A 27,352-nucleotide genomic window follows, 5' to 3' on the forward strand; every position below is an offset into this window, starting at 1 on the left:
CATTTTTTTACATTTTTTTTCCACCAAAAAATGTTCAAAAATTTCCCCAAAATTTTGAAAATGTGGACCTCAGAAGTTCCAGTGTGAATTTTTTTTTTTTCACATTTTCAAATTGTAAAATGAGTCAGTTTGACTCACAGGACGACACGAGGGTTAGTGAACTCCGTGCTTCATTGTCAGGACTCTGTATCCACTATGGTAGTCCTGCTCAGGTTCTCACCAAACATCTGGACTCCATCTGAGCCCAACTCATTGATCTTCATCTGACCAAAGAATGTTCTCCAACATCCATCAGGCTTCTTCTCGGGTTCTTCAGCAGCCAGGCTTAGTTCTGGTCCTCCGTCCATAGAGGTTGATGTTCTGAAGGTTCCTTCTGAGCTTCACATTAACTCTGGTTTCCATGGAGAACCCCTGAACCAAGTCTGAAACAGCTGCCGTCTGTTTTTACAGCTGGATGGAGAAAGTAGTTCACTGTCTGTGGAGTCATTTTAGGAGCTCTGATTAGTGGTACTATGACTCCTTCTAGACCTCCTGATTAGTGGTACTATGACTCCTTCTAGACCTCCTGATCAGTGGTACTATGACTCCTTCTAGACCTCCTGATCAGTGGTACTATGACTCCTTCTAGACCTCCTGATTAGTGGTACTATGACTCCTTCTAGACCTCCTGATCAGTGGTACTATGACTCCTTCTAGACCTTCTGATTAGTGGTACTATGACTCCTTCTAGACCTCCTGATCAGTGGAACTATGACTCGTTCTAGACCTCCTGATTAGTGGTACTATGACTCCTTCTAGACCTCCTGATCAGTGGTACTATGACTCCTTCTAGACCTCCTGATTAGTGGAACTATGACTCCTTCTAGACCTCCTGATCAGTGGTACTATGACTCCTTCTAGACCTCCTGATCAGTGGTACTATGACTCCTTCTAGACCTCCTGATTACTGGTACTATGACTCCTTCTAGACCTCCTGATCAGTGGTACTATGACTCCTTCTAGACCTCCTGATTCCATCTGACTCTGTGCATCACTGGTTTTTAGTTTCTCACTGATCTTCCTGGATCTTTTTCCATCTTTGTCGAGTCTCTCAGTCAGATGTTTCTCTTCCTCTGTTCAGTTCTTTTCCATGTGGAGCCATGATGCAGACATAGATAGACCCAGTCCATAGGTCCAGGACTGAGAAAGTTCTGCTGTTCTCAGCTCATTTTAGAACCATGTTCATCAGTTAGACTGACTGGAATCACAGCTGGACTCGGTTTAGTTTCACTGAGGATCAATCTTTATTCCAGAAGTTGTAAAGCTTGTTTCTGTTCAGAGGAAATACTCTGCTGTGCTTCTTAAAGTAATCAAATTACTGATGGCTGATGTAGTTTAAAACATTTAAGTGATATTTTTGATATTCAGGATGAAATCTGTCTCCTGAATCAGACCAGCAGCTCCATCCTGTGGCTGAACTCTGTCACTACACATTCAACAGTGAGTTGATTCAAGTGTCATGTTGATTCCCTTTAATTTAAAAGTTCAAACTGATCAATAAACTTTATTAATAGTTATATTAAACACACATTTCAGATGAATCAGTCAGAGACATTTTCAGCTTCTGTTTAATTTCTAAAATATGATCAATTTACATGTGATTATTATCTGTACAGTCAGAAACATTCAGAACAGAAGAAAACAGGATCAACGAGAAGGATTTACGTATCTGTTAGAACCAATCACCTTATTGATCAACCAATCAGGCTGTTCGATCTCACTGTGAATCTTCTCAACAGATGGACAGAATTAAAACTAAACCAGAGACTCTGACAGTTTAACAGACTGCAGCTGATTGAATCAAATCCAGAAAACGTTTACAGCTTACTGTCTTTCTGCTGAAGATTCGATATTTATCAGTAAATGAGATCAATAAATGAGTAATAATCAGTAAAATCAGGTGCAGTCAGGTTTGAACTCAAACCATCATCAGAGGAATCATCTGGAAGTCATCCTGTTCACTGTCTCCTGTTTTATTTCTGGTTGTTTCAGTCTGTTGAACTGAGAGCAGCTGGAGCTGAAACATTTTTAAAAGAACCAACAGACTCATGTCAAACGTTTGTTTCTTCGTAGTTCTGATACTTGGGTTAAAATGTGCTTTAAATATTTGAAGCGTGATAAATACGTGGAGCTGCAGCTTTTAAAATGAAAAACGTTCCCCTGAGAGGCAACAGACAGAAACCAACAGAACACCGGAGGTTTTAGAGGAAAGGCAAGGTGGCGCCTCCAGCAGGCAGAAACTGGAACAGCAGCTGTTTGTGATGTTGAGCGCCACCTGCAGGCGGTTTGTAAAGACGCATCATTGTTCTCTAACAGTGTTTCACTGAGCAGCATGAATCTGCAGAAGAGGCACTTCTAGGACCACATTTACATCTTTTTCATGAGAGCGCCACCTACTGGAGAGGATCAGTAAAGAGCAGCAGGTATTAAAGGGAGGACAGTCAGAGTGAGAGGACTGAACAAGAACCAAGATCTGTTTCTATTTAGACGCCGATGACTCTTGAAGGAGATACTAGAGAGAGACTAGTGAGGGAGGCACCATCATGATGTGAAGCACGGTGGTGGCAGCATCATGATGTGAAGCATGGTGGTGGCACCATCATGATGTGAAGCACGGTGGTGGCAGCATCATGATGTGAAGCATGGTGGAGGCAGCATCATGATGTGAAGCACGGTGGTGGCAGCATCATGGTGTTCCTCAGCAGCAGGTCCTGGAAGGCTGGTAGAGTGCAAATGAAATCCTGGAGGACAACCTGATGCATCTGAAGAGAACTGAGACATGGAGAAGATCAAGTTTCCATTCAGACGATGAGTCGAAGCAAACAGACAAAGATCCTCAGAGACGGTTTGAAGACAACAAGGTGGAAGTTCTGGAGGAGTCAGAGTCCAGACCTCCATCCAGCTGAGAACTAGACTCTGGACCTGAAAGGTTCTGTTGATCAGGATCCCTGAGGAACCTGACAAAGTTTGAGTTTTTTTTTTTTTTTTTTTTTTAAAGTTATTTTTTTTTTTTGCCTTTTTTCAGCTTTATTTTCATAGGCACAGTTAGAGAGAGACAGAAACAGGGGAGAGAAGAGTTGGGGGAAGACATGCAGCAAAGGGCCGCGAGCGGGAATCGAACCTGGGTTGCTGCGTCGGAGACCAGCCCCTGTACATGGGTCACCCGCTTAACGCGTTGAGCTATAGGGACACCCCAGTTTAAGAGTTTTTAAAGAAGAAGGAGGAGAAAGTTCAGATGTTCAGACTGATGGAGACCAACAGGATCCATGATGGACCTGAAGGTTCATCTACTAGATCCTGACTGGAAGGAGGAGAACACTGATGGAGTCACTGATTTATGGTTTATATTTACTGACATTATTTAGTAGAAAACCGTTTTCGTTTTTGGTTAAATTCTTGTCAAAAAGCTGCTCTAATTTGTCCAGAATTCAACTCTTAGCAACAAAGTTAAACTGAATTTAAAAAGTACGATTTGGGTGAAATAATGTTTTCAAACTGTCAGTAGTTTGACAGAAACTTGTATTTGTTGTGAAAGTAAACTGTGAGTTTTCCTCTTTTGTAATCATCCACAACAGTAGGTGGCGCTGTGGAGAAAAACAAGGCTTCTGGAGATGAGGTCCTCAAAGAGCTGTTGCAGACACATCAGTTTCATTTTACTCTCATGACGTAATGTTTCCTGCAGGTGGCCTCATCCTGAAACAGTTCCTTCACGTCTCACGTTTCCTTTAATCCTAATAAAACTGATTGTAATTCACCATTTAAGGGCCTGATGAAGGGAATAAACCTGCGGCTGTTCCTCTCTCAGCCTGCAGGAGGAGTAAATTATCTGACAGGCGAGTTCTGAGCTTTTCGTTAGTTCTACATCCCGCTCCGGTGGTTTGCTCAAAGTTCATCTGATGGAAGTTTATGGCTTTAAAGGTTTAAAGACACGAGAAGAAACAAACCAGAGCTCCTCCTCTGGCTCTGAGCTCTGGCAGGAAAACTTCCATCTGTAAAATCCTAAATATTCTGAATCTGTCAGTGAAACCGAGCATTACAAGGTTCCACCTGCAGAACGTTCAGGAACAGCTTGGAGGCAGGATGCAGGTTATTTTAATGCTGCAGAGATATTCAGTCAAGCAGATACACTGGATTATTTCAGTAACTTTAAAGTACTTTAGTGTGTATTATTGGGTAAATGGTAGTGGATTGTAAATATTCAATGACTTGGGTTGAAATGGGAGCAAAAGGAAAAATAATAGAAGTATCAGGATGACTTTAGTTTAAATTCACATAGTTTAGATACATGGAAGCAGAGAAGCAGCTGGTTGGAGGTCATTAATTATAACTGAAGTCTTTGTCATGGTGCCCACTGCTAGCTAAACTCATCCAGGTCCTGGTGATGGTAGGAGCTTCAGGAGAAAGCTCCAGGCTGGTTTCTCCTGAAGCTCCTATGACTAAAAGGTGGTGTAGGAAGAGCATTCGCACATGGTTGGAGGTCATTAACCTTCTCAGAAGTCTTTGTCATGGTGCCCGTTGCTAGCTAAACTCATCCAGGTCCTGGTGATTGTTGGAGCTTCAGCAAAAACCAGCCGGACTTCACTGGAAAACGTCTCAATAAACGTTTCTCCTGAAGCTCCTACGACTAGAAGGTGGTGTAGGAAGAACGTTCTCACATCAGCTCTGGTTGGACATCATTAACAACCACAGATGTCATCAGATTTGAGACTTCTATAGGTGCAGTTTCTGATTTGATACACCTCAGAACACCCAAACACACCCCTAGCAGATGGTGCTGGATATATAACAGTGCTGTCAGGGAGTGTTCCAGGAGCACTGGGAGCAGAGCTTCGCTGCACAAAAACACTACACTGGTGGGAATAGCAGCCAGATTTAGATTAGATGTTTGATTTTCTCAGAAGTTTCTGACTCTTTGATGTGTTTCAGGAATATGCGAGCTATAAGGAGGTGTGTCAGTGTTCCAGGAGCACTGGGAGCAGAGCTTCGCTGCACAAGGAAACTTTCAACCGGGACAGTAGCTGGATTTATATCAGGTTTTTGACTTTCTCCAAACTCCCATAATGCTCTCTGCTTTAACATGACCTGTAGTTTGAGTGGCGCCTCCTCTGGTCTCTACAGGATTAAACAGGAAGAGGCTCCACCTGGTGGAACAACCAGGAACTACAGCTGATCTACACCTACTGACATCATGACTGTCTTCTCCAGCCTTATCAATTAATATATTTAGATAGATCAGTTAAACCTGTTAACTGATAATCATTAACATCCCCAGTCTGTCATGTTCAGTGTTTTATTTTACCTGAAGGAAATCTGTTCTCTGTTTTTATCCTCACCTCAGATCAGGTTGAATATTAACTGTTAAATTTCATTTATACCGAGTTTGATTCAGGCTGTTAGAGTTTAGTTTTATCCTTGAAATTAAAAAATCTAAACATCTCTGACGGCGTTTGGATGAATCTAAAAATAAAATCTGTTGTGTTTTTTGTGCAGTCAGAACCAGCAGACGGTTTTACAGGTGAATCAAACAAACAGAACAACATGAATACCAGACATCATCATAGATCCAGTTTAACTCATCAGTACGACAGTGAACGCCTCGTCTGTTCCTGTCCTGAAGCTCAGCGCTGCGTGAGGGCAGATATGATGGACCAAACACACATCTGTCCTGCTGTTCTCACCCACAATCCTCTGCAGTCTGGGAGTTTAACCACACTCAGCTGTACAGATGTTTAACTACAGCTGCAGAACAAACTGAAAAGAAAAGGCAAAGAGGGACCCAGAGGGTTAGGGTTCGGGTTTTTCTTCATTATTCCATGTATTCCATGGAAAGGAAGTTTCAGGTGTTGTCCAGCGATTTGCTGCTTTTTGTCATTTGACTCAAATAACAAGAAAAAAACGCACTGAGAGAGAGGAAATATGAGATGTCTGAACCAGAATTAATTAATTTTTATTTCCCTGCAGACACAGCATGAAACACTGATGGGACTGCTGTACTGATGAGTTAGTAAAAACACACCAACACTGGATCTATGAGGGAGGAATTATAACAGAAAACAGACTTCCTTCTAACATGTGACTGAACCACTGCAGCTTCTTCAGTTAAACTGGAACGCCAACACTTTTAGAAGCTGCTTCCTCCTGAAGGTTTGAAGGTCTGAAGCTCTTCAGACTCGGCTGGCGGCGGTGAAGTGTTTTACTTTAAGTGAAAACATTTGAAACTCATATTTGGATGGCGAATGGCTTTAAGGCCTGGTTTTAAAGGTGAGTCTGAACCACGTAGGATTCGTTGGAGGACCTGCAGATGAAGCTCCTCAGAGCACTGCTCGGTGTCGACAGGAAGCTAAAGGGTTGTGCTGTTATATACTGCAAAGGATTTTCATCGTCTCTTTGGTTTTGAACCAAACTGTCTCCACTGTGGTCCGCCGGTTCTGAAGCCCCGGACTCAGACGTCAGCCATGTCGAAGGCCCTCATCAGCAGGTCCAGGTCCCCGATGTTGACGGCCTGGAACAGTTCGGGTCGGTCCATCAGAGAGATGGCGATTCGCAGGGCCGACCAGATGTTGGCCGACATCTGCTGGTGGCTGCAGCGCTGAGTCCGCCTCTGCTGGTTCAGAGCTGTGAGGAAGTTACTGACGGCCTCCCTGCAGAACCAGAACCAGAACCAGAACCAGGCCAGAGCAGAACTACAACACCACAGTACCAGCTGACATTCTGTACAACTACCTGCTATAACGACTCACCATGTGATGTCATTGATAATGTGATGTCATGGTGTAATATGTGATGTCATAGTATAGTATGTGATGTCATGGTTTAATATGTGATGTCAGTATAGTATGCAAGGTCATAGGACAGAATGTGAGGTCATAGTCCAGTAGGTGATATCACTGGATAGTATATGAGATCAAAGTACATGTGTTGTCACAGTCTAGCAGTGAAGTCAAAGTATATAATTTGAGAGGTCAAAGGACAGTGTGTGACATCACAATACAGTATCTGAAGTCAGTGAAGTCATAGTATGACCTCACATACTAAATTGTGTGATGTCATGTATATTATCTGATGTCAGACTATAGAAGGTTATAGTAGAGGATGTGACATCACAGTTGAGCCCATGAGGTCATCATTTAGCGACCATGGTATGAGGTCATCGTCTCCCATGTGAGGTCACATTATATTCTAGAACTTCAGATTTATTGATCACATGGTTCCATCTGATCTGGACGGAGACCTTCCTTTTCTGTCAGCACCACTGTGGGTCTCTAACAGACGTTATTGAAGTGTAACTTTGAGCTTTCATTTCCCAGTAAAAAGTTCTCGTGGTTCCATTCAGCTGTTTTTCCTACAGAAACTTTGTGTTTGTTGGGTTCTCTGTTAGAACTCGGCAGGTCTTCCCCTCACTAAGGGTGTGAAGGAAAAATTACTCACTTTCTCACGACTGAGGTGGTTCTAGTTTATGACATCCTAAATGCCGGTGTGTCTGCCAACTGCAGTCACCCTAAATCAAGTTTAGGTACCAGGTCACCCCAAATTACTCTACAGGATGTCACCCTTGACATCCTGTAGAGTAATCATTCTCAATTTAGGAGAATCATGGATTCTCCTAAATTGAGGATATAAACATGTTTATGCTCTCTCTGTCCCTAATATGGCCCTGGGACAGACAGACGCTTGCTAGAGATAACATAAGAGTGAAAGACAACTATTTGTAAGGAAAACAAAGTTATGCTATTGTCCAGATGGCGCTCCTGAACAGACAAACCTATCACCATATTTGGATTGTAACCTAAACAAGGCATGCCTTCCAACTATATATATACCCAAGGCCAGAGAGACTCCTCAGAACTGATGCTGCCAGCGCTCACATCACTGTGTTGCTCGCTGGATCACTTCTCCTGATATCAGTAAACCTTATTCTCAACATAAGCCATCTGAGTCTCCAGAGAGTCTCTGAATATGCCTCCTGATTGTTCCTTCAACATCGCAGAATTCCCTAACAAAGGGAAGTGCATGAGATGATACTCAGGTGCTAAACTCTATAAATGAAATCATTGAAGGGGTTCAACAAAAGCATGAACCATTCAGGAATGACAGCCAGTGTTTCCTGCACTGTCCTCCTACTTGTGACAGGTGAGTGTTACCTGTGAGCTCCCATGTTGATGCAGCTGATTCCCAGGTTGTATCTGGAGCGAATGAATCCGGGCTGCAGCTCCAGCGCTCTGGTGTACGCCTCCACGGCCTCCTTGCTGCGGTTCCCGTTGGCCAGTGTCGCTCCCAGCCGGTTCCACAGCAGGTAGTCCTAAAGAGCAAACCAGAGCGTCACCGTGACATCATCATGGCATCATTATGGTCCTGCAGCCAGGAGATCCTAGATCCAGAAACATGCTCTCCAGATTTGTTCAACTCAGGATAAAAATGATGATTTAATATTCCTGACGTTCATCTTCTTCAAACAGTCATTTGACCGGCTGCTGGTTGGACAAACTAACCCTCTGTTTATGTCACTGATGGTCCTGGAAGAAATCTTTTTACTGTGTTAATGAACCATAAAGTTCTAGTGAAGGTTCTGAACAGAACAGTTCCAGTGTGCTACCTGTGGTCGGACCGACAGCGCTGCACTGAACGCCTCCACCGCCTTGTTGAAGTCTGAGCTCAGGTTGAACAGAACTCCCAGTCCGGTCTGCAAGTCCGGATCCACACAGTCCAGGTTCAACAGCGCCACCTCCTGGAAGAGAAGCAGGACGTCCTGCAGCTCACACCTGTACACAGACACACACGTGTTCAGAAAGACAAACAAACACAGAGATACATATGAACTAAGGCCTCCATCCACTAGAAAGTTTAACATCAGTCTGAGTTTCTAATGTCTCCTAGAATTCTGGATTCATGATGGAACCATTGAAACACGAATCTTTGTCACAATAAACAATCATTTTGATTCTTTCATAGATTTATTAAAGTTCTTCTGAAATACAACATCTGCTGGATCATAAACATACAAACAGAAATGTTACTGTTTGGTTAAATTTGTCCGTTTCCTCCTCAGTTTGGTTCTTCTGGTTTCAATCTCCTGGTTTATCTTTGACTCTTCTGGACACTATATCTACCATCAAGCATGGAGATGGCGGTATCATTACACTGACAATGTCAGAAGGACAACAAATTTAGTTGAACGGCACCAGAATTAGTACAGTTCAGCTAAACTTGTTGTCTTTCTGACTCAGACTTGTTTCTTCATCAGTCTTCAGGTTCTTAATGGGTCTAAGTCAGAAGGGTTAGGGTTAGGGTCATTTCTTTACCACGTCTGATGTGTGTTTGGGCTCATTGTCTGGTTGAAACATCCAACTGTGTCCAACATCAACCTTCTGCTGATGGTGTTAGGTTCTCCTGAAGAACATGGAGGTGATCCTCTTTCTTCATTATTCCATTTACTTTGTGGAAAGCTCCAGTTTAACAGAGCATGATACTACCACCACCATGCTTGATGGTAGGTTTGGTGTTCTTTGGGTTAAAGGCTTCATCTTCAGTTTTTGTTCCATCTGACCACAGAACTTTCCTCCAGAACCTTTTCTTTGTCCATGTAATGAGTGGAGCTTTAAGGTTCTGCTTCTAGAGGAAGAACTTCCTTCTTCATGGATCCTCTAGAACCCTGTGGACACTGACAGCTGTGTTCCAGCAGCTTCTCATTCATTCAGACCTGCTTTCTGATGATTCCTGGTTGACTCTTGACCATCCTGACCAATCGTTTCTCAGCAGCAGGTGATAGCTTGTGTTTTCTTGATGGAGGCAGTAACACAACTGGACCATGAACCTTATTCTGACAAACAGATTCTGGATCTGAAGCTGCTTAGAAATGGCACCAAGTCACTTTCTGACTTGTTTTTCAGATGTTTGCTGAGCTCCTCAGACTTTCCCCCTGTAGCGTTTGAGTCTAATGAGTGGATCTAATGGTTCTATTTAAGCTGGATCAGAGGAGTCAGCAGCTGTAATCAACTGGAATCACTCAGGAGGAGTTAAGAGGCCATGAAACTAAGAAACTTAGATTAACACAACGTTCTACATCACTTAAACTGATCATTCAAGTCTCTGTTTGGATATTTTTGACCCAATAGATTTAGTCATATTTCTAGAAGACCTTTAATAAATCTTTGAAAGAACCAAAATGCTTGTTTTTTTATAAAGATTCATGTTTCAAGGATTCCATCACGGAAAATCCAGACTTCTAGGAGTCGTTGGAAACTCAGGACTGACGTGATAGACATGGTCCTCATAAGTCAATGGAAACTTTAGTTCACAGTTGTATGTTCATAAAGACACACAAACATGAGGCTGCTGCTTTAGTGTCAGAGTTCTGTGGAGGTTCTCAGTCATCCAGGTCCTGGAGATGGTAGGAGCTCCAGGAGAAACCAGCTGAAGGTTCTGGAAGACGTTTCTAGAAATGTCTTCCAGAAGCTCCTACCATCTCCTCATCCTGTAGATGTTTTTCTATCTCCATGTTTCCAGACCTTTCCTCTCTACTCTGCTCATCATCTGTAGAAGATATTTCTCCATGCTGGATGGATCTCCAACTACCTGCTCCTCTGTTCTCTGTTTCTGCTGCATTTATTTTATCGATCATTTTGCATTAATTGTGAGTCATTTTAACAAAGTTTTAGTCATTTTTAATCAATTTAGACGATTTGTTTTGGACATATTTTTGTTTTTTTTGGACAAATTTGGATTGTAGAAGTTGAGACTTCTCTTGGACAAATACTGAGGTAAATTTTGGAAATGTTTTGGTCATTAGGGCAATTGTTTTTCTCAGCTGATTCAGTCACAGAGAACCGGTTGAGCTGAGTAGCTCAGGTTTTTTTGGTCTTGCTGACGAGTTTTGGCTCCAGAGGATGAAACTAGAAAAGTCAACCACTAATCTGAGAAGATACTGAGGAGAGCATCATCCAGTCAGAAAGCTTCAGGTTCAGGAACTTTTTGATCCAACTGGTGGACAAATTAAAAACTAAAATCGAACGTTCTAGCAGCAGCCACTGAGGATCATGGGTACTGTAGTATTGAGACCTACAGGAGCCTCCAGACCAGACTGATGGTGTGTTCAGGTGTTGGTACCTGGCCGGGGTGGAGGTGTGGTGGGCCCGTCGTGGTGCGGACGGGGAGCACTGCAGCGAGGAACCCTGCAGCGGGGAACTGTGCAGCGGGGAACCGTGCAGCGGGGAACCGTGCAGCGGGGAACCCTGCAGTGGGGAACCCCGCAGCGGGCTCCGGCCCTCCTGCACCAGGTGTCTGTAGCGGGGGTTGTGGCTGATCCAGCGGCGCAGGGCATCGCATGCCTCCCGCTGCATGCCGCTGTTGGTGAAGCTGACGGCGAGCGCCATGAGAGCCGGCAGGTTGTTGGGGCGGAGCTCCAGACACCTGCAGCAGGTGAACACGTGAACATGCTCATGAATTAACCACTCTATGACAGAATGAAGTTTATCTTCATAACAATCACAGAAACTGTAAATTCAAATAATAATTAAAGAGAGATACAGAGTCCTGCTGGATAGAATCTGAAGACAGTATTCACTTCCCTCTTTGGATCAGAACTCCTTGGATAGAACTACACCATGAAGACTGAAGAACCAGGAAACTCTGAGGAAAGGTTGATGAAAAGCATCAGTCAGGATGATACAAGAACATTTAAAGTTCCTGAAGATCTCCTGGAGTCCAGTTAAATCCATCATTAAGAAATGGAAGGAAGATTGAACATGAATAAATCTGACTAGAGCAGGACGTCCTCAAGACCTGAGAGACTAGAGAGGGAGGCCACCAAGACTCCTATGACTCCTCTGAAGAAGAAAGAGACTAGAGAGGGAGGCCACCAAGACTCCTATGAGTCCTCTGAAGTAGAAAGATTAGAGAGGGAGGGCACCAAGACTCTTATGACTCCTCTGAAGGAGAAAGAGACTAGAGAGGGAGGCCATCAAGACTCCTATGACTCCTCTGAAGTAGAAAGATTAGAGAGGGAGGGCATCAAGACTCCTATGACTCCTCTGAAGGAGTTCCATTTTCAGAATGTTCATCCAGCAACTGCTGTCCGTTCTTCACCAGTCAAAGCTTCATGGAGACAAAGAGAAAGACTCTGATGGAAAAAGCTCCAATTAAATCTGGACTAGAGTTCACCAGAAGACATGTGGAGACTCTGAAGACACCTGGAAGAAGGTTCTTTGGTCTGAGGAGACCAGGATGGAGCTTTATGACCATCAGAGTAGATGATATGTTTGACATCCTCACAAACACCCCATCCCCACTGTGAAGCACGGTGGTGGCAGCATCATGGTGTGAAGCACGGTGGAGGCAGCATCATGATGTGAAGCACGGTGGAGGCATCATCATGATGTTCCTCAGCAGCAGGTCCTGGAAGGCTGGTAAAGGTAGAGGGTAAATGAAATCCTGGAGGACAACCTGATGCAGTCTGAAGAGAACTGAGACGTGGAGAAGATCAGGTTTCCATCCAGACGATGAGTCGAAGCAAACAAAGATCCTCAGAGATGGTTTGAAGACAACAAGGTGGAAGTTCTGGAGGAGTCAGAGTCCAGACCTCCATCCAGCTGAGAACTAGACTCTGGACCTTAAAGGTTCTGTTGATCAAGATCCCTGAGGAACCTGACAGAGTTTAAGAGTTTATAAAGAAGGAGGAGAAAGTTCAGATGTTCAGACTGATGGAGACCAACAGGATCCATGATGGACCTGAAGGTTCATCTACAAGATCCTGACTGGAAGGAGGAGAACACTGATGGAGTCACTGATTTATGGTTTATATTTGTTGATATTATTTAGTAGAAACCTGTTTTCACTTTGACATGAAAGAGATGTTTTTTAAAATTCTTGCCAAAAGAAAAATCTAAATCAGACCATAACTGACTGTTAAAAAGCATAAAGGGAAAAATGTTCTCTGACCTCTGCAGCGACACGATGGCGGCCTGCTCGTTCTCGTTCTCAGCCTGAGTCATTCCCAGAATCTGCCACGCCTGAAAACACACCAAGAAGAAGAAGGTCAGGTTAAAACAACAATCCAGTCAGCATCTGTAGGAACCAGAACCGAAGCTACGTCCATCTTCACTGTGTTCACGTCTACTGGAGGAGAAGCCTTCATGACAGCACCGCGGTGTTCTCTTGGTTCTGTTCTTATCGTAGCTCGTTTTTCTGTCAGAGGTTCAGCCGTGGAACAGAGAAAAACCCAGCAGCATTAAAGCCTCAATCTTTGGATCAGGAACCCAGAACCTCAACTTTTGAGACACCAAGGACTCCAAACTAGGTGGGAAGTCCTGGAGAAACTGTAAGTGTGATTGCTGAATAGCTTGCAGTCTGAAGAGAACAACCAGGGAACCTTTAATGAACGTTTCCAGAGAGTTACTAGAATGGGTGAAACCTGGAGAAGATCTGCAACATTCCTGAAGGATGGAGGAGAGCTGGCTGGCTGCAGCCTGTTGTAAAAACTAGAGGTCGTCCAGTTCAGCAGATGTTACGTTTGTGGTGATCAGGTAGAACATCCTTTGATCGGCTCCATCTCTAACCTTCTACTTCTCCAGTGTGGTGTTTTTATCCAGTATTTTGGTCTGTTGGTCCTCAGATTAACATCTCATCACACAGCAACCCTCCAGAACCCACACAGCCCAGAACACGTCTTTACAGAAAACGTCTATTCCTAAACGTTTCTCCCATTTAAATGTTCCAGATCATCCATCTAATATTTATATTTATTGAATATTACAGAGATAAACCAGAAAATGCCGTTTTTAAAAGAACATTTATTGAGAACCTCTATCCTCCTCTGATAAAGTAATCACCCCCTGAACCTGATGACTGGTTTATCAGCAGCAGGTAGATGTTTGTTCCAGCTGTGATCATCTTCTACATCCATGGAGGAACGTTGGTCCACTCTTCTCTGTAGAACAGTTTAAATTCAGTCACATTAGATGGTTTTAGATCATCAGCTGATCTTCTCAGGTCTTATCACAGCATCTCAGTTAGATTAAAGTCCAGACTTTGACTCCAGAACCTTCATGTAGTTCTTGTTGAGCCTCTCAGAGGTGGACTTGTTGGTGTTCTTTGGGTCCATTAATGTTGAGTTTCAGGTCCTAAATTGATGGTGGATGTTCTCCAGGAGGTTCTTCTGATAGAGAGCAGAGTTCATGACGAGTCATCCAGGTCCTCCAACCATCTCACTACCACCATGTTCCACTGCTGGTACCATGTTCTTCTTTAGTTTTACTCCAGATGGAACGGACCCATGTCTTCCAGAAAGTTCCACCTTTGACTCATCAGTTCTCAGGATGTTCTCCTAAAGTCTTGGAGATCATCCAGATATTTTCTTGTAAACACCAGATGAACCTTCATGATCTTTTAGGTCAGTAGCAGTTTGATCTTTAACTCTCCATGGATCCATTTCCTCCAGAGTCTTCCTCATTGTGGAACCATGTAGACAGACCTTAACTGAGGACACTGAGGTCTGCACATCTTTAGATGTTCCTCTGGGTTCTTTGTGATCTCCTGGGTTAGATGCTGATGTTCTTGGAGAAATGTTGATAGTTGGTCCACTCCTGAAGGTTCTCCACTGTTCCATGTTTCTCCATCTGTGGATAGTGTCTCTGACTGAGGTTCTCTGGAGTCCCAGAACCTCAGCAGTGGCTTTGGAACCCTCCAGACTGATGGATGTCAACAATTTCATCTGTTCTTGGATCTCTGTAGAATGTGGCATCATATTCTGCTTTCTGAGATCCTTCAGCTGCTTCACAATGAAGATGAGTTCTATCTAGAAATGTTTAGATCCAACCAGCCACCAGGAACCATCTGAAGGTCTGAATGGAGAACCTGAACCCAGTAATAGCTGAATCTGGACCTTTGGTTGATTGGTAGCTAAGGGGGCGATTACTTTTTCACATAGAGCAGGATGGACTGGACAGAATTTTACCGTCAAAAAAGGAAATCAACATTTAAAAATTGCTTTTTGTGTGTTCTTGGATTATCTTTGTCTAATATCAAAATTAGTTTGATGATCTGAAACACTAAAGTTTGACAAATATACAGAAAGAGGAGATATCTGTTGGGGGGCAAATACTTTTTCACAGCATGGTACGTATAAATGAACAGGTGACGGGGTAAATGTGTGAATATTGAATAACGGTGGGGGGTAAATGTGTGAATATTTAATAACGTCGGGGGTAAATGTGTGAATATTTAGTAGCGGTGGGGGGTAATGAGGGGTCTCTAACCTCCGAGTCCTGCGGGTCCTGGAGAATCGCCGCCTCCAGCAGCAGGACGGCAGCGTTCAGGTCTCCCTCTCGAGCTTTGTCCTGGCCCTCGGTGAAGGCGTTGGGCCAGTCTCTGTAGGGGTTGTTGGTGTTGAAGTAGTACCCCTGCAGGACAGACAGCAGCTGGTGTTACCACCACTCACCACAGGGTGGCGCTGTCCTGATACACATGTACAAAATCACTTCATTGATTACTGATACCGACCAAACCTCGTATCTGCAGCAGAGGTGGAGATAGGAGGTTTCAGTATCAGTGACATCATCTTGACCAGTGATGTCAGTGATGACACCTCCTAACTCCACCTCCGCTGCAGGAACACAGTTGTGTGTCTGTCAGGATTATTGATCACTGTTGAACCGATCAATCACTGATCTACGGTGAAGCTTCATCAATCATCGATCGGCTCTGATCAGTGTCACCCTCTGAGTTTGATTTGTAAACGGAAGCCCCGAGCTGGAAACGTGTTCATCACACAGACACACAAAGTCTAAGAAAGAGATGCAAAATGAACACAATCTCTGTGGCCGTTTTGTGTCTCGTTGGGGTCGTTTTGTGTCTCTTTGGGGCCGTTTTGTGTCTCTTTGGGGTTGTTTTGTGTTTTTAAACAGTCTCTGATGTGGGATTGTATTTCTATAACTTCGCCTGTAGAGTTCACAGTGACTTTATTTGAGGACACATGAGGTTATCAGTAGAATTTATAGCATTTTATTCTTTCAGCTGATAACAATCAAGCACATTAGAGAAATCTGGTTAAATATTGAAGTAAAGACCTACAGAGTCACTGATGACATGAATTTAGCTGAGCGAGTTAAAACAAGAGGAACTACACAGATGGCATGTTTGTAGTTATTCTTTGCCTCTCTTTAAGAACACAGAATTAAACTGTGGATGTGTGGAACTGGAACACATGAAGGTAGAAGGTTTGTCCTGAAGAACGCGCAGATCTGAGATGTCCTGTTTCCTGTTGCAGGAACAGATCTGAAGTCTGTTTCCTGGAATCGTCAGTGAATGTCTGCAGGTTTATTTGTGCTAATCGCTGCTCAGAACTAAACCCAGAGAACTGTTTCTGAACGAGTGAAGAAGAAAGCTGGAAGGCGTGCGATCTGCTGGACGTGTGAGCAGATGTTTGATGGTGCAGTGATGTAACACCTGAGCAGAGGCGGGATTAGAGCAGGATTAGTGTGCTCAGGACGGAGGCTGATCTCAGGCCTGAGGATTAAACGAGCAGATTAAAGCCGACAAACATCCATCTCAGTAATAATCTGTCATTAGTGATAACTGCCTCCTTCTGCAGTGCACAGCTGCATGCTGGGAAAATGCCGGAGAGAAGGGAAATACTGCAGGAGAACCTCTGACTTTATTCATACAGAGAAAGTTTAATGTGACACACAGACATACAAACTACAAGAAAGAGACACAAAATCAACACAAAGACTCACAACCACAATGAGATTCAGACAAACACATGCAGAGTGAACAGCGTTGTGGTTGTTTTGTCTCTTTGTTGTTGTTATTTTGTGTCTCTTTGTTGTGGTTTTGTGTCTCTTTGTTGTTGTTTTGTGTCTCTTTGTGGTTGTTTTGTGTCTCTTTGCTGTTGTTGTTTTGTGTCTCTTTGTGGTTGTTTTGTGTCTCTTTGTTGTTGTGGTTTTGTGTCTCTTTGTTGTTGTTGTTTTGTGTCTCTTTGTTGTGGTTTTGTGTCTCTTTGTTGTTGTTGTTTTGTGTCTCTTTGTGGTGGTTTTGTGTCTCTTTGTGCTGGTTTTGTGTGGTAGAAACTTACTATAATGAGTTTTTTGACCCACTGGTGAGTTTTGTGTTTCAGTTAAACCGTCTCTGATCTTGGATTGCAAATCGTGTCTTTTTGATGATTTTTTTTTAAAGCCAAAATGCTTTTTAAACCCGTTGGTATTTCTGGGAGTTAAAGCACTAAAACCTTGTATTTGTACAGGAAACAACAGACGTGGTTGTGAAGAAGCAGCTCGGTGCTTCAGACCTCCTGTGGTTGGTCGACAGCTTTACCTTTTCGGCAGGTGAGACGGTGGGCGGGATCGGACGCTGGTCCTCCGAGTCCTCCAGCCAGTTCCTGCGAGCCAGTTCCTCCCACTCGGCCTGCATCTTATCCCAGAACTCTGTGTCCGACTGCAACACAACAGGGGACTTCATGTGTGATGAGGTTATCTTTAAAGGGAAATAAAGCTGAAACTCCCTGAATGTTTCTCTCCTAACTGTTGGTCACAGTAGCACCAAACCCAGCAGAATCTGGTCACAGCAAACTGCTTATTTTTGGACTTTCAGAATGAAACATGCAGAAGAAGGTAATTTATTAGAAATATCATGATTATGAGATCAGAATTTAAAAGCTTCCCAACATAATGACACGTCAGAGGATAGTTTCAAATCTATGTTTCTGTTTTTAACCGTTTCTGTTGATAAATGGCTTTTCTGGGGTTCAGAGGTTTGGTTTCTTAAAATTACTTGACTAACTTTACATTCTTATTGTTATGTTGTCCATGTTTGTATGCATCTTATTTCTGACTGAGCGCCAGTGGAGGTGAGGCTTCCACACCTCCATGAGTTCTGAGCTTCAGAAACGGCTGGATGAATGAACATGAAGCTCAGACTGTCATAGTTCCGAGTGCAGTCGTTTGATGCAGCAGAAATAGTGGATGGGATCTGAAGCAGCTCCTCGTTAAAGACTCTACAGCAGATGAGCTGTTCCGTCACGTCTCTAAAATCCATCCTGCTGTTTGTTGGACCAAGGCTGTCAGAGTCGACCAAACAAGCAAGCGACGCCCACAGACTGGATATCAGCCTGTGGAGAAGTCCTGCAGCCGGACCAGGAAAAGCTGCTCCTTATTACCTCATCTGATCCACTTCTACACATAATCAGCTGTTGAGCCACACTTCATCCATTCATCTGCTAATTATTGCACCTTTATCATGAACAAGCTCATGACAAATATAAGCTGTCATGAAGTTCATGATGTTCATGATGTCGAGTCCCACTTATTTCTACAGCCCATTTAAACAGTGTTTCTAGTTTCATAAAAAGAATCTGACTGGCATCAAGAATTAAGTTCAGAAGTTTTGTTACTGAGCTAAAGATCCTACAGTGTTATCTATGATGTGGATTTAACTGATGGGTTGACATGTCCAGTCTCTGGTGGATCAGAACTTCTGGATAGAACTACACCTTGAAGACTAAAGAATCAAGAATCTCTGAGAAACAGTTGTTGAAAAGCATCAGTCAGAACGATACAAGCACATTTAAAGTTCCTGAAGATCTCCTGGAGTCCAGTTAAATCCATCATTAAGAAATGGAAGGAAGATGGAACATGAATGAATCTGACTAGAGCAGGACGTCCTCAAGACCTGACAGACTAGAGAGGGAGGCCACCAAGACTCCTATGACTCCTCTGAAGGAGAAAGAGACTAGAGAGGGAGGCCACCAAGACTCCTATGACTCCTCTGAAGGAGAAAGAGACTAGTGAGGGAGGCCACCAAGACTCCTATGACTCCTCTGAAGGAGAAAGAGACTAGTGAGGGAGGCCACCAAGACTCCTATGACTCCTCTGAAGGAGAAAGAGACTAGTGAGGGAGGCCACCAAGACTCCTATGACTCCTCTGAAGGAGAAAGAGACTAGTGAGGGAGGCCACCATCATCATGACGTGAAGCACGGCGGCGGCAGCATCATGGTGTGAAGCATGGTGGTGGCAGCATCATGATGTGAAGCACGGTGGTGGCAGCATCATGATGTGAAGCACGGTGGTGGCAGCATCATGATGTGAAGCACGGTGGTGGCAGCATCATGATGTGAAGCACGGTGGTGGCAGCATCATGATGTGAAGCACGGTGGAGGCAGCATCATGATGTGAAGCACGGTGGTGGCAGCATCATGATGTGAAGCACGGTGGTGGCAGCATCATGATGTGAAGCACGGTGGAGGCAGCATCATGACGTGAAGCACGGTGGAGGCAGCATCATGACGTGAAGCACGGTGGAGGCAGCATCATGATGTGAAGCACGGTGGAGGCAGCATCATGACGTGAAGCACGGTGGAGGCAGCATCATGATGTTTCTCAGCAGCAGGTCCTGGAAGGCTTGTAGAGGGTAAATGATTGCAGTCTTTTCTTTTTTCTGACATTACTTTGTAAAACACACGGACATGAAAGTTCTTGTTGAAAAAGGCAAATTTAATTGACTGTTACTTTATACTGAAATGCTGTAAAAGTGGAAACTTGCAAGGTTAGTGGTTTTTATGGACATAATTAAGGACCCAAACCCCTTAAAACTATTACTAAAAAGTAATATAGTAAAATATTGCTTTGCCTGACTATAATACAAAATAAGGCGAGAAGCTTCGGTATTATTAACTATTAACTAAGGTTTTGACCTTTACAGAAATACACACCCTCTGAGCCCACTCAGCTCTTCTTTCTAACGTAGTTTCATGTTCCAGGTGACCTCAGTCTGTTCATCGGATTAAAACCTAAATTCAGAAAGTGTCTGTCCTGATGAGCAAAAGCTTTTTCATCATCAGAGAGTCGCTGTGATCGGTTCACTGAGCCGAGCGACAGGATTGAAGAGCAAAAACTCATCAACACGAGTGTCTCGAATTAAACATCAACAGAAAATCTGCACTTTAATCACAGGTCTGTGAGTTCGCTTTACCTCCAGAAGAACGCTGGAAACACCAGAACCAGGGGCGCTTTCCAGATATAGTTTCTACTTCATGTGTAAAAACTGATAGAAACCATTTCTGGCAGAAAATAGAATTTACAGAAAAAGGCTGAATTCATTCGATAGGAAACGTCTGTTAACGAATATTAAATCAATATTAAACCTCCACTGCTGCAGCAGAGTTCAGTTTGAATCAATGCAACACTTTAGGAGACATCTAACTCCTGCTGCTGATGAAGACCATGCACTGCAGCTGAAAGCTGCTGACTCATGAATAAACCCGCAGCTCAGCTGAGGACGGTCACATGATCATTAATAAATATAAACTGGAAGCTGATCTGAGCGCTGAGTCATTCATCTGAAGTTCTGCTGAGTCATGACGTCCTGGGAGGAAGTGAAGGAAGAACTCTGTGGAAATCTGTTTCTGAAACCGAAGCATCGAAGTGACGGAAACATTCGACCTGGGACAGCCTGAAACATCTGAAGCTGACTGGTTCGATGTGTTCGCTCAGCTGATGAGATATGGAATCATGTTCTTACTGTCAGTGAGTCATTGAGCACCAGCTGGGACAGAAACCATTGGTAGACCAGAGATTTATTCAGGGTGCGACTTTGTTCTTTCTGTAAAGTGTCTTTGTACAAGGACACCGTCAGAGTTCGTACCTCGACAGCTGCCTTCGCTCTGACAAACTCGTCCTCCAGAGATTCGTTTCTGGCCAGCAGAGATCGAGTCCGACGGCGCTGTCTGGACACCCCACAGTCCTGAAAAAAAACACAGGAAGGTCGGCAGCAGAGACCGAAGCCAACCGGCAAACTTCAGGACAAAGTCAAAGCTGCATCTGAACAGACATTAATCACCTGAACTAACCAGCAGCTCTGCAGGGAACGCTGCTTCATCCCACGACCCCCGAACTGCACACTGTCTTTGTTAGATTCACTCTCTGGCAGCTTGTTGTTCCTGTTATCACCAGTAGAAGTCAGCTATGGTCTGGAGCAGAACCAGAGCAGATACCTCATCTGGCCTGAAAACATTTCTGGATCCTTCAGAAGGAATCTGGTAAACAGATGGTTCCATCCATCTACTTCCTCTGATCCAAAGTCTTAGTGGCAGCAGAGGGACGTATGTAAAGAGTCCCAGGCCAGATGAGATATATGAACCTCCTTTGTCAGCTGGAGGAGAACCACAAAATATACCTCATCTGGCCTGAGAACATTTCTGGATCCTTCCAGAGGAATCTGGTAAACAGGTGGTTCTATCCATCTACTTCCTCTGATCCAGAGTCATAGTGGCAGCAGAGGGACCTCTGTAAAGAGTCCCAGGCCAGATGAAATATATGAACCTCACGGTCCTCCAAAGGAAAAGGGGATCCTGAGTAGATGTTAAACCACCTGTGCTGGGGTGGTTCAACATCTGCTCAGGGTCCTCTTTCTTTTGTCAGCTGGAGGAAAACCAAAACATACATCTCATCTGGCCTGAGAACGTTTCTGGATCCTTCAGGAGGAAACTGGAAAACAGGTGGTTCTATCCATCTACTTCCTCCGATCCAGAGTCATAGTGGTAGCAGAGGGACGTCTGGAAAGTGTCCCAGGCCAGATGAGATATACGAACATCCAGAGTTCTGGTACTCCTCCAAAGGAGAGAGAGGTGTAGTACTGTAGTATCAGTAGTAGTGCTGTAGTGTCAGTAGTAGTGCTGTAGTATCAGTAGCAGTACTAGAGTATGTATGGTAGTACTGTAGCATCAGTAGTAGTACTACAGTATTTATGGTAGTACTGTAGTATCAGTAGTAGTACTGTAGTATCAGTAGTTGTACTACAGTATTTATGGTTGTACTGTAGTATCAGTAGTAGCACTACAGTATTTATGGTAGTACTACAGTATCAGTAGTAGTACTGTAGCATCAGTAGTAGTACTGTAGTATCAGTAGTAGTATTACAGTATTTATGGTAGTACTGTAGTATCAGTAGTAGTACTGTAGTATCAGTAGTAGTACTACAGTATTTATGGTAGTGCTGTAGCATGAGTAGTAGTACTGTAGTATCAGTAGTAGTACTACAGTATTTATGGTAGTACTACAGTATCAGTAGTAGTACTGTAGTATCAGTAGTACTACAGTATTTATGGTAGTATTGTAGTGTCAGTAGTAGTACTGTCGTATCAGTAGTAGCGCTGTAGTATTAGTAGCAGTACTGTAGTATCAGTAGTAGTACTACAGTATTTATGGTAGTACTGTAGTATCAGTAGTAGTACTATAGTGTCAGTAGTAGTACTACAGCTGACCTGTGTTGAAGATATGAAGTCCAGATCGTCAAAACTGTGGAAATCGAAGTTGTTCTTCGTTAGTGGATCACTTTTAAACTCTGCAGACCTGAAGAAGAGGAAGGAGAAGAAGAAGAAGAAGAAGAAGGAGAAGAAGAAGACAGCTTCCTGTTAGCGCCTCCTGCAGGCTGCACAATTTATTACAGTCTGCAGCATTCAGAGTTCGTTTTAGAGTCTTTACATTCTCTGATGGTGTTCAGTTCTGGTTCTGTCAGTCTGTTCTGTAAAAAAATTTCTACCAGAATTTAAATCATGCGGTGGATAGAATCAGACATTTTACATTTTATGAACATTAAATTATGACTCTAGTAGAAAGTTATTTTCCCCTCAGAGTGAACGGTGTCTCCAGATGATCCTGGTTTCTTCTTCCATTGTCTCTAAGAGTTGTGACCAACCACCTACCAACATTAACGTTTACTCACAATCATCTTTTAAAGCTTTCTCTGGTGGATTATCAGAAACCAGAAACACATCCAGGGAACCAGTGATTGGTTCTAGGACTCTGTCAGAGACATTAAACTGCTGGACTGATGAGGTTCTGAGGTTCAGAAATGATGGAAAAAGTCCATTAAAATGTGATAAATCTGGACCCACCTCTATGGACTTCAAGGACCTAGAATGTTCTAAGTGACACTAAATTTAAAGACTGGAAGCAGGAAAGGAGAACGTCCTCTGGAGAAATTTCTAGAGTAGACCTACCGACAAATGGAGAAAGTTCTAGAGTAGACCTACCGACAACTGGAGAAAGTTCTAGAGTAGACCTACTGACAACCGTATTAAGTTCTAGAGTAGACCTACCGACAACCGTAGAAAGCTCTAGAGTAGACCTGCTGACAACCGTATTAAGTTCTAGAGTAGACCTACCGACAACCGGAAAAAGTTGTAGAGTAGACCTACCGACAACTGCAGAAAGTTCTAGAACTTTCTCCAGGGGACGTTCTCCTCTATGGACTTCAAGGACCTGGAACTCCGGAAATATTCCCAGTATGAAGGTAGAACTCTGATCATTGATAAAGTTACTGGAGATGAAGAACCAGATGTTCTGAGATGTTCTGAGGAACTTTGGGAGGATCTGGTTGCCTTAGTTGAGTTTTGGATTCTGCTGCTCTGAATAAACTCTGTGGAGCTTCTTACCACAGCAGTTCGCTGGATGAGTGATGGGAGGTGCATCTCTTCTCGTATCTCCTCCTGCGAACGCTGTCCTCCACCTCCAGGTTCACGTCGTCCCATTTGTCCAGAGGAGAAGACAGACTGACTGTGAATGAATAAATGAATGTGTTTCCGTTAACGGCAGCATCTTTACGTAAAACACTGGAACCAGACTTTTTATTTCTGATAAAACAAACAGAACGTCTGATTATTTCTGTCAGACAAAGACCAGCTGAACCAGAACACGAGGACTCTGGGTTTTCACGGGTTCTAAAGAGTCCCAGAAACTGTAAAAGGACACTGAGGTGAAACGGGAAGTCAGATTCTCATCAGAATAAAAGGTCAGATTAAACAGGTTTTAACTCTCCACTCAGTGAGTTCAGAGCTTTTCACGAAATGAGGAAACAGTTTGTCACAGTTTCTGACGAGCAGACATCAACGAGGCGGATTTTTATGGAGAGTTTCAGGTTTTTATGGAGGGTTTTAGGTTTTTATGGAAAGTTTTGGGTATTTATGGAAGGCTTTAGGTTTTTCACACTGGTGTACACAAATGTGTCCTGTTCATATAAAGAACACAACAAACAATATCCTAAACTGACTAATAAACTGTGTGGACCTCAGCTGGTCCTAGCGGTTCTTCTGCTCAGTGTTTCAGGTTCTGATTAGTTTGTCTTTAGGTTCATTTCTGTCTTCGTTCTGTTTTTATTTCAACTCGAGGCACTGGTGACAAACTGGGGTCTCGTCTGGGATGGAAAATGTGGTAAAGATGAAGTTTGTCACTGCTTGCTCTGGAAAGGTCAGCAGTAAGAGTTTGGTTCTTTGATACTCATATCTTTTTCTTCTCGAGATTTTCTTTGTATATCTTTGAAATAGACTAAATGACAGACATAAAACATAGAATAAAGTTAAAATTTGGCAGTTGTGGGTCTGTTGTGCAGCAGAAGCAGCTGTGAACTCAACATCTGGCTGGTATCATCTGGAAACATCAGTCTAGAACCCAGGTCTAAACCTCATCACAGACGTTCCTCAGTGAAATAATGTGAACTAGTGGACAGAGTGAGACTCTTCAGGAGGCAGCTGGCAGTCGTACAGGTGTTGGTGGGTTACCTGAGTCCAGTGAGACCCTCTCAGGTGTTCTGGGACTCGACAGGTGTTCCACCTCCACCTGGATCAGCTCCGTCTCGTCGGCTCTCGCTCGGTGCCGAGGACTCTTGGAGCTTCCCTTCCTCCTCAGAGGGCTCCTCTTCCTGCTGTTCCTGGTGCTGCCCCCGATGCTGCCCTCGATGCCGCCCCCGTTGCTGGGCTCGCTGAGGTCCACTAGGTCCAGCGTTGTGGTCAGAACTGCAGGACGACAGGACAGACGGTCAGAAGCTGAATTTATTCATTTTCTGGAATCATTAATTAAAATGACTAGAAAGAGTTTAAAAGTGACTGAAGGATCTGAAATAAACACACAAACAGATGTTGTTCTGTAGCTGATGCTAATGCTAATCATATTTAGCATGTATCAGCTGATGGACATATGGTGCTGTAGCTAATGCTAATGCTAGTGACACTTAGCATGTATCAGCTGATGAATATATTGTGCTGTAGCTAATGCTAATGCTAGTCATATTTAGCATGTATCAGCTGATGGACATGCTGTTCTGTAGCTAATGCTAATGCTAATCATATTTAGCATGTATCAGCTGATGGACATATGGTGCTGTAGCTAATGCTAATGCTAGTGACACTTAGCATGTATCAGCTGATGAATATATTGTGCTGTAGCTAATGCTAATGCTAGTCATATTTAGCATGTATCAGCTGATGGACATGCTGTTCTGTAGCTAATGCTAATGCTAGTCATATTTAGCATCCTTCAGTTTAATAAACTGCTGGATAAGAATCAGAAAGTTTCATTCGATAAATCTTTGATAAATTTTGTTTCCATTTCTTCATTCTTGGATGAATTAATTGCAGCTTCACTGGTTTGTTCTTTGAACATAATTTCAGACGGTCCTCGGCCACCCAGGCAGTGACAGTTCTTATGTAAATGAGGCGGCGCTAACGAAGCTCTCCACAGGGAGGTCAGAGGTGTTAATTAATGGAAGCTGCAGCTGACAGACGGAGCAGCAGGATGAAGGACGAGGACACAAAGTTAGAGCAAAGAGAGACGGAGGTCAGCGTGAGACAGCAGGAGAACCAGGACAGGTGAGACTGAACAGGTGTCAGCCGATCTGACGGGCAGGGAAACAAGCCCCGCCCACTGCTGAGTTATCCAATCAACACTGACTGCATTCAGAGGCAGAGCTCTGTGATTCTACAACAGCCAGATGTTTGGTTTGTGTCTTTCAGTAGTTTTAGAATCTACAACACGAATCCGATACTGAACCAGTTAAAGTTTAGAAACGAGAACCTCCAGTCAGACCAGCTGAGAAACACCTGAAGACCACACGATGTCTGAGTAAAGCTGCAGAGAAACACCTGAAGATCACACGTTGTCTGGGTAAAGCTGCTGAGAAACACCTGAAGATCACACGATGTCTGAGTAAAGCTGCTGAGAAACACCTGAAGATCACACGATGTCTGGCTGAAGCTGCTGACTCTCAGTTACCTGCTGCATTGGAGCTGATTGGTCGGACTGACAAGGCGTCACTGCGACTCTCCGACAGGAAGTCATCGATGGAGGGGCTCAGCAGGGGGCGACTCTCCTGCTGCTCCCCGACCAGCTGGAGACAGAGAACAGGAAGCGTTACATCAATGTTAGGTCAACATTAGATCAACGTTACATCATATTAGATCAACATTAGATCAAAGTTCCATCAACATTAGATCGACGTTACATCAACGTTACATCAATGTTAGATCAACATTTCACTTTCAACATTAAATCAACATTTTCCTGCCAACGTGTCAAACAACTGAAACATCTTTTTTTAGTTTTGTGCCTCGTTTTGTTGTTCTGGGTCATTTTAGTTTTTTTTGCATCTCGTAGACACGAGTTTCATTTTGGTTCATTTTGATTCATTTTGGTTCATTTTGATTCATTTTGGTTCATTTTGGTCGTTTTGTCTCATTTTGATTATTTTTGGTCTTTCAGTTTAAATAACTCTGGTTCTGATTTTAGTTTTTCTCGTTTTAAACATTTTCTTCATGTTCTTGGTGGTAGTTTGCATTTATTTGTGAGTTTTACGTCATCGATCTAACGTTTACTCTGTTTAACGTTATAAAGTGGTGTCGATGCCGTTCACAGATGATTTAATCTGAATTCACTCCTGAATCTCTCTGACTAAAGTTTCTGATTAAAGGAGACTCTTAGCATTGTTTTTTTTTAATTAAAGGGTTGGGTTGGGTGGTAGTCTGGTGGTAGGGGGTGGAAGGGGGATGCTGTTGCATAAGTGATATTTTAAAGTTTTTATCACATAATTTTTCACTAAAATACAATAACTCCCTGATTACGGAGGCTCTATGCAGTCTTTAATGTATATTTTCTGGCAGCAGGTTATTCCATGTTTTTTGCAGTGCAGTGATTGTCTCTTTCCTCCACTGACACCTGTAAAACTCTTCTGATTGTCTTTTTAATTAATGAAAAAGATCATTTGTCAGAGAACTCATTGCTGTTTGTGTGTGGAGGTGATGTTCTGAAGGTCTCATCGGTGCATCGCTGCTGTGAAGTCGAGGCAGGAAGCTTCACATGTCATCGGCGTTTTGGGTTTTCTGAACAGCAAGTGCAGCTGATTTAACCTGATCACAGATCAGCGCCGGATAATCCTAATCCACGCTGCCGTGTTCGTCCACATGTCGGCTGGAAACCCGCATTTAATCTAGAAAGAGCAGCAGAAACCATCCAATCAGAGAAGAAGAACCACCAGGACGTTCACATACGGGAGCAAGAA

General features: G+C 43.5%; 1 protein-coding gene across 1 annotated transcript in view; it reads right to left on the reverse strand.

Moving 5' to 3' along the window:
- Positions 1-1,589: 1,589 nt before the first annotated feature.
- Positions 1,590-27,352, reverse strand: part of LOC129347293 (PEX5-related protein-like) — a 32,018-nt gene continuing 6,255 nt past the window's right edge. Inside the window, exons 2-14 of the mRNA XM_055014667.1 lie at positions 27,201-27,227; positions 26,071-26,185; positions 24,582-24,815; positions 23,460-23,580; positions 22,287-22,374; positions 20,669-20,767; positions 17,344-17,463; positions 15,288-15,431; positions 12,973-13,043; positions 11,143-11,445; positions 8,633-8,798; positions 8,181-8,338; positions 1,590-6,680 (exon numbers count right to left, since the gene is read on the reverse strand). Of these exons, the coding sequence (XP_054870642.1) occupies positions 6,482-6,680; positions 8,181-8,338; positions 8,633-8,798; positions 11,143-11,445; positions 12,973-13,043; positions 15,288-15,431; positions 17,344-17,463; positions 20,669-20,767; positions 22,287-22,374; positions 23,460-23,580; positions 24,582-24,815; positions 26,071-26,185; positions 27,201-27,227 (1,845 nt within the window). The 3' untranslated portion in view covers positions 1,590-6,481. The remainder of the gene's footprint in view (positions 6,681-8,180; positions 8,339-8,632; positions 8,799-11,142; positions 11,446-12,972; positions 13,044-15,287; positions 15,432-17,343; positions 17,464-20,668; positions 20,768-22,286; positions 22,375-23,459; positions 23,581-24,581; positions 24,816-26,070; positions 26,186-27,200; positions 27,228-27,352) is intronic.

Source organism: Amphiprion ocellaris, chromosome 10, assembly GCF_022539595.1.
Source record: "Amphiprion ocellaris isolate individual 3 ecotype Okinawa chromosome 10, ASM2253959v1, whole genome shotgun sequence".
NCBI lineage: Eukaryota > Metazoa > Chordata > Actinopteri > Pomacentridae > Amphiprion > Amphiprion ocellaris.